The sequence below is a fragment of the Hemicordylus capensis genome, chromosome 1 (assembly GCF_027244095.1).
Source record: "Hemicordylus capensis ecotype Gifberg chromosome 1, rHemCap1.1.pri, whole genome shotgun sequence".
NCBI classification, from domain to species: Eukaryota; Metazoa; Chordata; class Lepidosauria; order Squamata; family Cordylidae; genus Hemicordylus; species Hemicordylus capensis.
Window position 1 is genome coordinate 139,789,198 of NC_069657.1, and position 13,462 is coordinate 139,802,659.

Consider the following 13,462-nt stretch of genomic DNA (forward strand, 5'->3'; position numbering starts at 1 on the left):
TAAGTGGATTTTATATCCACAGTTTTGCATATTCACGGGTGTCTAATTGACATCTGGTTTCATTATCTATAGATGCGAAGGAATTAAAAACCACTTATCCACAGTTCCTAGAGGACCGGAAGTTACTGCGGAGGTCATTTCCAGCCACCATTTTGTCAATGGAAGTCATTTTGTGGCTCAGTTCAGGAAAATATATATTTTTTGGGGGGGGATCAGTGATTTGGGGAAGCATTTGGGGTATTTGGGGGACATTGCTGGACACCAAGAGACCTGCAGAGCATGGTAGGTCACTTTATTTGGCCCATTTTTGTGGGGTTTTGGTGTTGTTGTTTTTACTCTGGTAACCTAACTCCCGCGTTCCCACAAACTCAATGACTCATTATCTGTGGTTTCGTTATCCACAGTAATATGTGGGAATGGAACCCTCACTGATAATTAGGTCCACCTGTACTGCATTGTGTTTCTTTGGCTAGAAAGAGCAGTAAAAGGCTATTAAAGATAGTCCAGTTCCACCTTTAAAAAGTCAAGACAATGCTGTGGGAGAGGGAGGATGCAGTTACAGTTTGATTGTGTTAGCAATTACTACTTGCCCAGGCAAGTAGGCAAATTGCACAGCTGGATCAATGCAAAGTATATGAGATTTAAGCCTTCCCTACACACTTCTCTCTTTGCCCTCGTTCCTGCCGCCTTCACTATCTGGTCTTATTGCCTGCCTCCTTTATTCGAGTTGCCCCAACTTCCAAAACTTCCTGTCATTAATCTACCCAAGTGAGAAAGAGAAAATGGGGGTGAGGGGAGAGGAGAATTTATTTATTTATTATTTATCATATTTATATGCCGACTGATGTGTATCTCTAGGTGGTGTACACAATTTTAAACAACAAATGTAAAACAGAGTTAAAACAATTTCACAGAATAAAAAGTTAAAGCAATTTCATAAGATAAAAACAATTAAATGGTTTAAATTTAATTTCAGTTAAAAGCCTGAAAAACCAGGTGTGTCTTAAGGGTCTTCCTAAAAGTAATCAGAAATAGAGATGTCCTTATGTTGACAGGGGGCATATTCCAAAGCTCCGGGGCAGCCACAGAGAAGTCCCGGTCCCAAATCGCCACCAAACGAGCTGGTGGCAACAGTAACCGGACCTCCCCAGATGATCTTAGTAGGCAACAGGATTCATGACCAAGGAAGTGCTCTCTTAAGTACCCTGGACTCAGCTGTTGAGGGCTCCAACACTTTGTAATTCACTCTGAAACATATCGGCAGCCAGTGCAATTCTTTTAAAATTGGCATTATATGGTCCCCTTGAGTTGTCCCAGAGACCAATCTGGCTGGTCTCTGCACCAATTGTAGTTTCTGGACTATGTACAAAGACAGACCCACACAGAAGGCACTACAGCAGTCAAACCTATAGGTTACCAGCATATACACCACTGCTTTAAGGTCATTTACCTCCAAAAATGGGTGAACCTGATGTATCAGCCAAAGAATGGACAGTTCAATCCCTTCTAAGTCTGTAAGAAGCCCCCATTATTATTATTTTATTTTATTTACATTTATATCCTGCTTTTCCTCCAAGGAGCTCAGAGCGGTATACATGGTTATGTTTATCCTCACAACAACCCTGTGAGGTAGGTTAGGCTGAGAGATACAGGACTGGCTTAGAATCACCCAGTGAGTTTCATGGTTGAATGGGGATTCAAACTCAGGTCTTCCTGGTCCTAGTCCAACACTCTAACCACTAAGCTATGCTGGTTCTCATTAGATTAATATTGTATGCTCAAACACAGCAAAAACCCGCCCCGCAAGATGGATTTATACAAATCACAGCAAAAATTAGTGCCTAGGCCTGATTTACCAGAATCTTCCATGGCACAAATACATCATTCATATGCCTTACAACTTTGGTAAAGCAGAGTCTAGGTTAGGGGAGGACCAGAAAGGGAGAAATCAAACAAGAAGTAAACTTAGGATAGAAATGGCCACAAAAGAGGAGAGGGTACCAGGGCTAGTGGTTAAGCTGTTGGACTAGGGCTAGGAGATTGAGATTCAAATCTTCACACAGTCATGATATTTCCTGAGTAAGCCTGGACCAGTCACCATCTCTTAGGCGAACGTACTCCGCAGGATTGTTGTGAGGATGAAATGGGTAGGGAGTTTAGGGCAGCTACACAAGCTGCCCTGAGCTCCTTGGAGGAAGGGCAGGGGAACAAAATGGTCTCATAGAAGGAAGTAGACACTGAGAATATAGCCCCACCAAGAACTTGTACTGGAACTGGTACCACACACACACACACTTAGAATAGGTTACCCAATGATATTGACTGGCTACAGGTTCGTTCAAGAGAGATAAAAATTTAAGTACTTCACAAAATACACAATTAACTTATGGAATTCACTACTAAAGGGGTCTCATTCTTGAGTCACCAGATGTTGGACTACAACTCCCATCATCCCCAGCCACAATGACTGAAGGCTATTTAGGGGGGGAATGATATGAGTTGCAGTTCAGCATCTGGGGACCCAAGTTTGAGAACCCATGCACTACCACAAGATGTGGTAATAGCCATCTTTGGTCACATACCTATAATTCCTGACTACAATTTAATCACCAATACAAGTTTAGTTTGTAGCCTACTTTCTTTAAGGAAAGTAAGCTTATGAGATCACCTGGCATTCTCTGTCTGCGTCTGTCTGTCCATGTGTGTGTGTCCACCCCCTATCAATTTTGCAATGCCTGGACCAATATGAAACAAATTGGATAGAGCTGTAGGGACACATAGGGACACCTCAACGGCATAGCTTGTGATGACTAACTTGGCAAAGAGGCACCTTTTAATGTGGTGATTCTCTTTATTTAGCAAGGGGAAAGTAACTGGCCCCGCCACCCCCAGCACAGGACCTCCAGTGACTGTTGCTGGTGTCTATCTTATGTTTCTTTTTAGATTGTGAGCCCTTCGGGGACAGGTTTCCATCTTATTTGTTTGTTATATCTTTGTGTAAACCGCCCTGAGCCATTTTTGGAATGGTGGTATAGAAATTGAATGAATGAATGAATGAATGAATGAATGAATGAATGAATGATGTCATCTACCCCGATTCAGGATGGTGGGCACGTGAATGTTAGAAGCGCAAGTGGGCTAACTTGTAGACTGTCTAACTGATTTGAACCAAATTTGGTACAATTGTAGCGAGTGACACATAGGAACACCCAGTGGCATAGTTTGTAATGATTTCATCCACCCCAATTCAAGATGGCAGACGTGTGAACGTTAGAAGCACAAGAGGGCTAACTTGTGAACCACCTAACCAATTTGAACCAAATTTGCTACAGCTGTAGGGACACACATGGACACCTCAATGTCATAGTTTGTGATTATGTCATCCACCCCAATTCAAAATGGCAGACCGTGTGAATACTTAAGACTGAAGTGGGATAACTTGTGAGGATGGTAATTATCAATTAAGATTATAGTGAAAGGAAAGTAGGCAGATTAGTTCTTACCAGAAGAACAACTTGTTTTCTGCTGTACTCACCTCACCTCTATTAACTAAAATATAATTTTAAGGGGTTTTTTTTAAGCTCCAAGCTTTGCAATATGCTTCAGTGGAATTATGGAGGTCAAGGTCAAAGGTCTGATGTTTACTGTTTGGAAAGTGGAAAGGCATAACTGTGCTATTGCAGAGTGAATAGTCAGCCAGTTATGTGTCCTTCAAAGCCACCTCACATCTTCTGCTTCTAAATGTTGCCTGGCTTTCAAACAGTTCCCTCAAAATAAGGGAAGAGTCCTAGAAAACTACAAAAGCACAGAGGTGAGGGTATAGAAAGACTCTGCATACGCACCCCAGACCCACTCAGATCCTGTGTACTAGTGAACTGCTCAAGATTCCAGTTCTTCCCTCAATAGGATTATCAGTGCAGGATGAGACCCCGCAGGTTCCTCTGCTGCTGGTTTGAAGGAAGGTGCTGCTGCCTTGGCGGTGAGGGAAAGCCGTTCACTCTGTGGCAAGTAATCCAGCCTCTTTGCTATATTTAAAGAAGGGCCAGGAGGAATTCCAGGGATTTTTGTAGTGAGATAAACAGAACTCTTGACCTCTTCCACAGAGAAAGGAGAAGTAGCTGCTTCCACTATGAAGAGGCTGAGGTTTTAAAGGAAGAGGGCAGTGGGAAAACTTCTGAAGATTCCCCATCTACGCACATACATACACTCCACCCAGTTCTTCCTCCTCTGTTACTTACTCTCTAGCATACTAAACTCTTAAACCTCCGGACAAGAACCTCATTATGGGATGCCAAATGGAGCCAGTGGGACATGATCATAAAGTATGCAGAGCTGCGAGAGGGACGGATGGAGTAGGGCAAACAAGGGGGAGGGGAACAGCCTTTGTGAGGTATCCAAGATTCCCCTGCCTATTACAGGAAATGGAGGTTGCCTTGCATCAAATGGAGTCCTCAGAAAGATGGCAGAAGGCTCAGAGCGTACTTACCGCTTAATATCAAGCTCATGACAGCCTCCTTGCTTTGGTCTTCATTTCCGGCATGCGCTGGTTTACATAATTCGCAAGTTTCCTCATAGCACAGCCACCCACAAAATGAGGTTCAAGCACTCCATTTCATCTTCTCACTAGACAGAAGCCACCCATTTTCCTCTCTCTACAGGCAAATTTACACCTCTCTCTTCCTGAACACCTCTTGTGTTCCCGTTCCTGCTCCCCCCCACACCCCCGCTTTCTAAAGAATAGAAGGAAAACAATAGGCGAAAGTCTAGGAATATTTACTAACTGATAATCTCTTCACGTATTGCAGCAGTCTGTTTTTCCCCTTTCCGATAAAGATTTCAGAGCCAACCACTTTTGCCAACCAAGGGGGGGGAAGCCGGTTGTGTTTGGGCTTTAATCTTAGCACTTACCATTCACCTGCTGGGGGGAGTACGCTTCTGATCCAGAGTCTGGGGGAGAGTCGGGTAAAGTGCTGAAGAGTGATTGAGAAAAAATAGAGGAAAAGGTCAAACAACCGTCTAGCAAAATTGATAAGGTGAAAGAATGTAACATATCCTTCAGACTCCTGGAGAAAAAAGTAACAAGCAGCACCATGGATAACCCCACTGCCTGCAGCACCCCCAGCTGGCAGAGACTAACAGTGGAATCAACATGCCATTTTTCCTAAAAGATTCTCCAGCGCAGTTCTTCCTACTCAATGTGAAGTCAATGTGAGCTCCCCCTGGAAAGGTCTCTAGCACCAGCTCTCCCTCTAGCCTCAGTCCCAACCACTGGCCATTCCCAGAGAAACTCTGAGATGAAAGAAACTGGGAGCTTCCCATCCCTCAAGCCCTTACCACTTACTGATGAAAGAGTGAGGGGATATTTTAGCTGCTATTCTCTCAGAACAGGTGTCTGGCCTATCTTATTCCCACAGTGAGTCCTTTTGATTGCATTCATGAACATCTCATTTCATAGCCGTTTTATTGATCTACTAGTAAGACTTCTCTTTGCCCAGCTGCTTTGTGCAGAACTTTTAAAAGCCAAAACAGAAATGTAGCTGTTCCTCAGAAAAAGATCACTCGCGTTTCCATAAATACAATGCAGGCTTTTGAGGAGCCTGGCTTGACTCAGAAACCTGACCTGTCAAAGCAAAAACTGTGAGCCTATGGGCCAGATTGTACCATCATCATGTGTAAGCCTGTGGCTAGATAAGAAGCAATTCCACAGAATAGCCCAAAAGAAACTGAGAGAAGAATCTGGCCACAACCATGCAGAAGGAAACCAAATATGCAATATGGAATTCTACTAGATGTAGCTATATCACGTGATCAATACAGAATAACCAGCACGCAGGGAAGTGATCTTTCAGATTCTTATGTACTTAGCTCAAATGAGGGTTTCCTTTAGTACGTTTTCAATAGGCAATTTAAAGCTAGGGGGAGCCTGCATGAAGGGTGGAGAGCTGGTCTTGTAGTAGTGAGCATAAATTGTCCCCCTTGCTATGAAGGGTTTGCCTTGGTTTGCATTTGAATGGGTGACTCTATGCGAGTACTGTCTGCTGTAAAATATTCCCCTTAGGGAATGGGGCCATAGCTCAGTGATAAAGCATCTGCTTGAATGCAGAGAATGTAATCTCTGCCATTTCCAGGTAGGGTTGAGAGAGACTCCTGCCTGAAACTTTGGAGAGCCACTGCCACTCAGAGGTCATTCACAAAATCAAAAACTGTGTTCTACCTGGGTTTGTGAACTGTGAGTGCTTCCAATTTTCAGTTGTGTGGGGGCAAGGTAGGAGGACAATCTCGGTAGAAGTCATTGTGTGGAAGTAAGGTAGGAGGAAAAGCGACCTAGGTTTTCCTCCTACCATGCTTCCACACAACCAAAAACTGGGAGCACACACAGCTCCTAAACCTGGGTAGAACACAGTTGTTGATTGTTTGAATGACTTCCAGGAATCATTTTGTAGGGTCTTGGGGGAAAGAGTTAAACAGGGTGAACAGGAATTGGCTGAAGGAAGCAAGTGTTGAAGTGGGGAAGACAGTTCCACATTGAAGGAGCAGCTCATCAAAGAAAGATGTGTGCAGCTGGAAGAAGTAGGGAACAATTTGAGGGGTGATATCAGATGAGCGGGCATGATGCAGCAAGAGTGCAAAAATGGTATGTGTTGGGGGGTGAGAATGACAAAGGAAATCAAGTTCTAAGCCCTAGAACATAAGGATGAGAAGTGAAAAGCAACAGAAGCACAGTGTTGTCTCTTTTAAAGAGGGGGGTGATGAGATGACAGACTTGAGAGAGAAACATTATTTTGGCAAAGATAACATGCTAAATTTAATGTAGAGGCAAGATCCCAAGGATGATGGCCAACAATGAGATGCTTATGATAGTCATGAGAAGAGAGAATCAGGAGCATGGACAGGGGTTTTAAGCTGCAAAGGCAGAAGGGAAAGAATGGCTTTCAGAGTGAATGAAAAATAAATAGTGGAATTTGGCAACAGGTTAGATGTAGGGAAAAAGGAAGAGTCAGGCTTCCTTTTACATGCCTAGGAGAAAGGGTAAATAGGGACAAGAAATGCAAAGGATGGATGTGGATGGAATAATAATAATAATAATAATAATAATAATTCAATTTCTATACCGCCCTTCCAAAAATGGCTCAGGGCGGTTTACAAAGAGAAATAACAAATAAGATGGCTCCCTGTCCAGTGTCCCCAAAGGGCTCACATTGATCTCTATCTACTACTATGAACTCTATCTACTCCATGTTCAGTTCCAGGGCTTTTAACAGTAATGAACTGGTGTTCCGCAAGTAATCAATGAGGCTAAATGAATATTCAGAGTGATCAATTGTCTCAACATCTGAACCAAAATTTGATGATAGAAATTTTAAAACCAGCTCTAGGAAAAGCAGATTCGGAGTCACCAGCAGCAAGGCAAAAAGTGAAAACAAGAATGTGTGTACCCACATAAGACTGCAAAGTAAAAGAAGTAGAAGGCCAATGGCAGAACCTGGCAGAACCTCCCACAAAGGGAGTAGGTAAGAGATGGAGAAGAGCCATTGTGACCAGGCCAGCAACCAGGTTTCTCCAAGCACCAGAATTAACTTGGGCAGGGTGGGGGGAGCTCTAAGCCCAGCGGTACTTGACCAAGTAGAACAGCTCAGCTCTGATTAGTGGCAAGGCCAATCAAGGCTTTGGAAGTAGACCGAAACCCTCCTCCTTTTGTCATCACAGCCCAGATGGCTCCAGGTCCCTACTGAAGCAACAGAAGGCTCTACCTCTGTCTCTCCTAGGCGTGTACATCTTCGGTGACCCTTACATGGCCTGACTCTCCATCCGTATCCTCTTTCTAATTCAGTCACCTCTCCTTGTCCTATGGGCCAGGTAGGAGACCTATGGCAAAAGCTCTAAAAAAGCTCCTTGTGGTGGAATGGGACTGTAGCTCAGTGGCAGAGCATCTGCTTTACAGGCAGAAAATCCTAGGCTCAATCCCCGGCATCTCCCAGTAGCGCTGGGAAAGATTCCTGATGAAACCTTGGAGAGCTGGTGCCAGTCTGGGTAGACAATACTGAGCTAGATGCACCAATGGCAGCTTCTTTCCTTGCCTGAACTGTCACTTCTGGAGAAAAGTATTTGACAAAATTCTCTACTGTTGTCAAGGCACCACTGGCCTTGCTTTGGAGAATTTTTTTCTCCTTGCCTGTCTTGTTAATTTCTCCTGCCCTTTACCCTTTCAGTTTCCTAACCAAATATTTACAGAAGTATTTGTGTATATCCCCCTAACAGCATAGTCAAGCAGGGCCAATCCATTAACTGAGCCCTCCTGGCAGAATACATAACACAGAACTCTGCTTGTTTTGCAAACTTTGAACCAGAGGAGTAACCAGGGAACTTGGCAGTAGGAGAAGGAACCTGCATGAGAGGGGGAAAGTGAACTCCTTTCAAGAAATATTCAAACAAAAACACTCTAATTGCTCTGGTAAAAGGAGGGACAGATGAATCAGAGTACTAACTTCTGGAATGGATTCTGCTGCAAGCTAGTAGTGACTTGAGTGGGGTACCATCTTGCTAGTTGGTCAAAGCATGTCATTCCAGATGCCCATCTATGTCAGTTTTCTTTGCTTTTCCTTTCTTTCTTTTTTTACACTCAGAACATGAAGGCAGATCTAGCGTTTAAGCACTGTTCACAGCAAGTTCTTCACATGCACTCTAACCACAGCTTCACAAATCAATGTTGCACATCTAAACACTAGCAAGTTAAGCAGGCACTCTTACCCTTCTATCTGTGCCTCAGATGGACTGTTCACCAAAATTTAAAGCATTATTTATTTATTTATTTATTTATTTTGTTTATATGTTCACCTGCCTTTAAACAACAACCAAAAAAACACCTCTCACAAATGTTTTAAAACAGTTGCAAAATTACTTTGGGGGTTAGTAACGGCACTGGCACTAATCAGCTGGTGTTGTCCACAGTTGGTTTTCCCCATGCAAAACCCATGCCACGCTAAAAGGCTGCAGAATGGCTCACTCTAAAAGAGAGAAGGGCACATTTGGACTGAATGATGTGAGGATGCTTCCACGCAATCTGCACCGCTCTACAGTCGTTCTATTTGTCTTTGCTGAATCATTCCTCTACAAACAGGGAAGAAAGCATTTCTACAGAAACATACATAAATAATTCAGAATGGGGGAAGTAAGAGGTGCCATTCCCAACATGCTATGGAAAAAACCTTTCCTATTAGATGATTGGGGAAAACCCTGGGGCGTAACTACCATTAGGCAAGGGGAGGCAGCTTCCTGGGGGCCCCCACGCCTCAAAGGGCCCCCCAGAGGCAAGTCACATGTGAAGTAAGTGTGTGTGTGTGTGTGTGTGTGTGTGTGTGTGTGTGTGTGTGTGTATCAGCGAGGGGCCCATTTTAAAATTTTGTCTCTGGGCCCACTCCAGCCTCGTTACGCCCCTGGGAAAACCTTGCCAGTCTAAGGATCTGAAAAAGATTATGGGATCCAGCATAAAGGGCATTTTAAAGAAAAAATTTGCTTGCTTGCTCATGGGGAAAACTCAGAAACTAAGATTCTACTCCTGAGTCTTCTTACAGGCAATGCCCATTAAAAAACAACAACTGATCTGTTTCTCATGATCCTGTACACTCTCAGCTGCTCTCATTCCTGGGACTAGAAAAGTGCATGCAGACATGTAATTTGTGTCTTACATGGCATCACACTATTAGAATGGCCACTGCAATACTCCAGCTTCTGGAATGAACATGCAAGGCAAGGACTCTCTGGGCTCACAGCTGGATGCACAGAGCATATTCAGACACATCTCATGCATTCACTGCATGCTTTGTCTTCAATGTAACAACACATATATTTGCACTTTGAGTTAATAAGACCTGGTTGTGAAAACAAGTCTCTAAATGGGTTGTCCATTCAGTCCAAAAGCGCTGCAACAATTATACTGACAAACATGTGGGACACTCTCTTCCAATTATGTGACTGACTAGATCTGTGCTCATCTTGTATATCACCCTTCCCCATGACAAAATCCATCATACTTAGCCATCTGTAATACTATCTATATATTTAATCCTCTAAGGCAGGGATCCTCAACGTTGAGCCCCCAGATGTTAGTGGACTTCAACTCCCATAATCCCAAACCCCAGTGGCCTTTGGTTGGGGATTATGGGAGTTGAAGTCCAATAACATCTGGGGACCCAACGTTGAGGATCCTTGCTCTAAGGCATACCTGTGGCTAATCCTATACATGGCTGCTCTCATGAGTGTTTGGAGAGCTGCCGGATAGGCTACCCATGGGACAGGTGGGAGAGGGGGAAATGGTGGCTTCAGTGGCGGCTGAAGAAAACTGTGGTGGGCAGCCAGCCAGTAGCAGGATGAGTGGGAGGACAAAATGGCAGCAGACTGTGTGCCGCGTGGGCAAAACAGAAGGGGATGGGTGGAAGGATGGGGTGGGGGAACCGCGGTGATGGCGGCCAGGGAAGAAGGTGGCGATGGCGGCGGCCAGCAAAGGAAGAAGCAGGGCAGATGTGGTGGGAGGGAGAGAAAATAACAGCGACAGGGGAATGGCAGTGGTGGGCAGGTGGGGGGCAGGCAACTAGAGGCGCAGATGCTCTGTGCCTGGCCCAACTAGTACTATATAATTCAGTTCCTTGAGTATCAGTAACAGAAAGAATGAGAGATAATTATATACTAAGCATTAGATGCCTATAGAACAGATACCAAACATTTGGACATTTCTTTTAAATCAGCATATGAAGTTTAGGCCCATTTATCTTTCTAGCCCATCTTCCTAACAGTCGCTCCCATCCTTCGTCCTTGTGAGGATTCCACCCATACTCCACCATCCAACTAGACTTCCACTTCCCTCACAGCAATGGCACTGTCAACATTCTATGACTGACCCTTTTCCCTTTGCAGGCTCAAATTTCCCAGTTAATTACTGGGAAGCTCACAGGCAACGGAGAGCAAGTCCACAGCAGGTTATATGTGTAAAATAGCTTCATGCAGAAAGCTGAGTTGCTGTTCACCAAAGCTCATTTCTGCTCTACATTTTGTTCTCGGGGCAAATTCTTGTTATCTCACTATAGAATCTATGCTCTGCTGACCACAAAAGGTACCTTCCCGGTTGCCATGACAGCATCACTGCCATCAACTCCTTCCAGAGTGCCAAAGCAATGAGCCTCTGTGGATCCATTCTACTCTGATTGATTAGATTCTTCTCATATTCAGTCATGAGTCACCTATGAGGTGCAGGAATCATATCACCTCCCTGCACTCACCCAAGTTTTTATGCTTTTCTTGACTACACCATTGTTTTCCTGAGGGGGTATATCAAGAGTTTACTGGGAGCAAGCTGAATTTGGTTTGGATTCTATGCTCTTCATGTGTTATATAAAGGGCATCAGTGCTCGCTCTGGTCACTTTCTTAGATTCTCTAGCTGATCCTGCACTGAGGCTATAGTCTTTTGGGAGTGGTTTCTTAACATGGACATTTTTCTCAGAAAGGAACAGATACATACTAAGGATACTTCCAATATTTATGTATGTATGTATGTATTTATTTATTTATGTTTACGTTTATATTCTGCTTGTCCTCCAAGGAGCCCAGAGTGGTGTACTACATACTTAGGTTTCTCCTCACAACAACCCTGTGAAGTAGGTTAGGCTGAGAGAGAAGTGACTGGCCCAGAGTCACCCAGCAAGTATCATGGCTGAATGGGGATTTGAACTCGGGTCTCCCCAGTCCTAGTCCAGCACTCTAACCACTACATGATGCTGCCATCCTCTTCAACTTTTCCTAAAAGCTCCTAAGATCCACGTCCTGTATCTTCCAAACCTTGCTATTTTCATCTGCAGGCTATGCAGGCTTCTACTCTCATTTGTAACATAAGCAAATATTTCCCCTGAAACACAATTCACTTCCCACAGTGAAGACTATAACCAATACTACACATACTGAATAATATCAGGCCTTCAATTGTAGATAGAGTTATCTATAGATAGTTCAGGATCTTCTTTATGTATTTAGGTTCCAAATTTTAACATTTATGCTGGAACATTTCAACTCCTGTCTTTCTTTCTCCTCCAAGTCACTCAAGTACTGTACTGGCACTGTTAATTGTGTTTTCTCTTCTCATTAAAGGAAAGGAAAGTTTGTGCCACCGAGTTGGTGTCAACTCCTGGCGACCACAGAGCCAAGTGGTTTTCTTAGGGTTACCATTTTTCCTTCATTAGACCAGCTCCTATGGATAAATGTCCGTTTCTTAAACTATACAAGTCTTCCCCAATTCCAATACTATTATGGGCATAACTTTATGAGCGAATCCACAGAGCTGTTCAGATGCAACCTATCTCCTTCAGATTCTGGAACCATATTTTCCCAATACAAACACCACTTCTGTTTCTTCTTGCTCAGTATCACTTACCCAGGTGCGTAAGATGCCTTGAGCTCCGATTTGATTGGAGGGGCAATGCTGGTCAGGCAGTGGCTACTGAGGTAGCCCTTGGGCACCACCATGCCATTGTTGTTATTGCAGTTGAGGTGAGTGCTGTAGCTGGGTCCACATGGGTTGGGCAAAGGAGGACCATGCCGGATTGGGACTTGGCTGTTTGGGGGGCCATGATGGAGACCATGCCGGATTGGTACTTGGGTGCTTGGGGGACCATGATGGAGGCTGCCACTGGATAGAGCATTGGTCACATGACCAACACTGGAAACAGCTGCATTGACAGTGGCAGAGCTGGAGGGCTGGGCATGAGGATAGCTGGCTGAGGCTGGAATGTCAGTGATAGCATCCAAATCAGAGCTGTGGGAGAGAAGGTCAACAACCTGAATAATATATGTACAATGCACCTTTTATCTGCAGTCCAGATGTGCCACATTCGGCATCTCTATCTACAGAAATATACACTGAATGCTGTTGGCTCATGACACAACCGTACCTCGCTGGAGGGATCAGAAAAAGATAATAGTGGCTTGAGTTCAAGAAGGGAGTGTGGCAATGTAAAATGCAATTCTCGTGATAAATTGGATAATTTTTTACAAATCATTTACAAACAACTTAAAGGTGGGGAGAAGGAGAGAGATGTTTGAGAATCAGAGTCATACTTTTATGTCTTACGAGATAAAGCAAAACTCATTCGCAAGTCTTGAATATTCTTCCAGAAAACTCTCTCAAAAGAACAACATCAAGCCTATGTCTGGTTTACAATGAGTGATCAAGCAGCTGCTAGTGACCTTTTGTTATCAGTTGTGCCCAACATAATACATGAAGGTTTATACAGTAACCAGCACAACATCACTTATCTTGATGTGGCAGCTCCAAAAGGGTTCTATCACACATGACAATGTGACCCAACCTGAGGAGATCACTTACTAGCAATACCAAAGAATCAGTTTCCTTTCTCTAGCCTCTTATCTATTTGCTTGCTCTCTACATAAAAGCATAGTCTGGTACCAGCACCCCCT

General features: G+C 43.9%; 1 protein-coding gene across 7 annotated transcripts in view; it reads right to left on the reverse strand.

Moving 5' to 3' along the window:
• The window catches only part of MYRF (myelin regulatory factor), a 167,581-nt gene that overhangs the window by 83,051 nt on the left and 71,068 nt on the right, over positions 1-13,462 (reverse strand). For all 7 annotated transcript variants that reach the window (XM_053283499.1, XM_053283502.1, XM_053283500.1 and 4 more), the window contains exons 3-4: positions 12,420-12,800; positions 4,909-4,970 (exon numbers count right to left, since the gene is read on the reverse strand). In XM_053283499.1, coding sequence (XP_053139474.1) covers positions 4,909-4,970; positions 12,420-12,800 — 443 coding nt within the window. The remainder of the gene's footprint in view (positions 1-4,908; positions 4,971-12,419; positions 12,801-13,462) is intronic.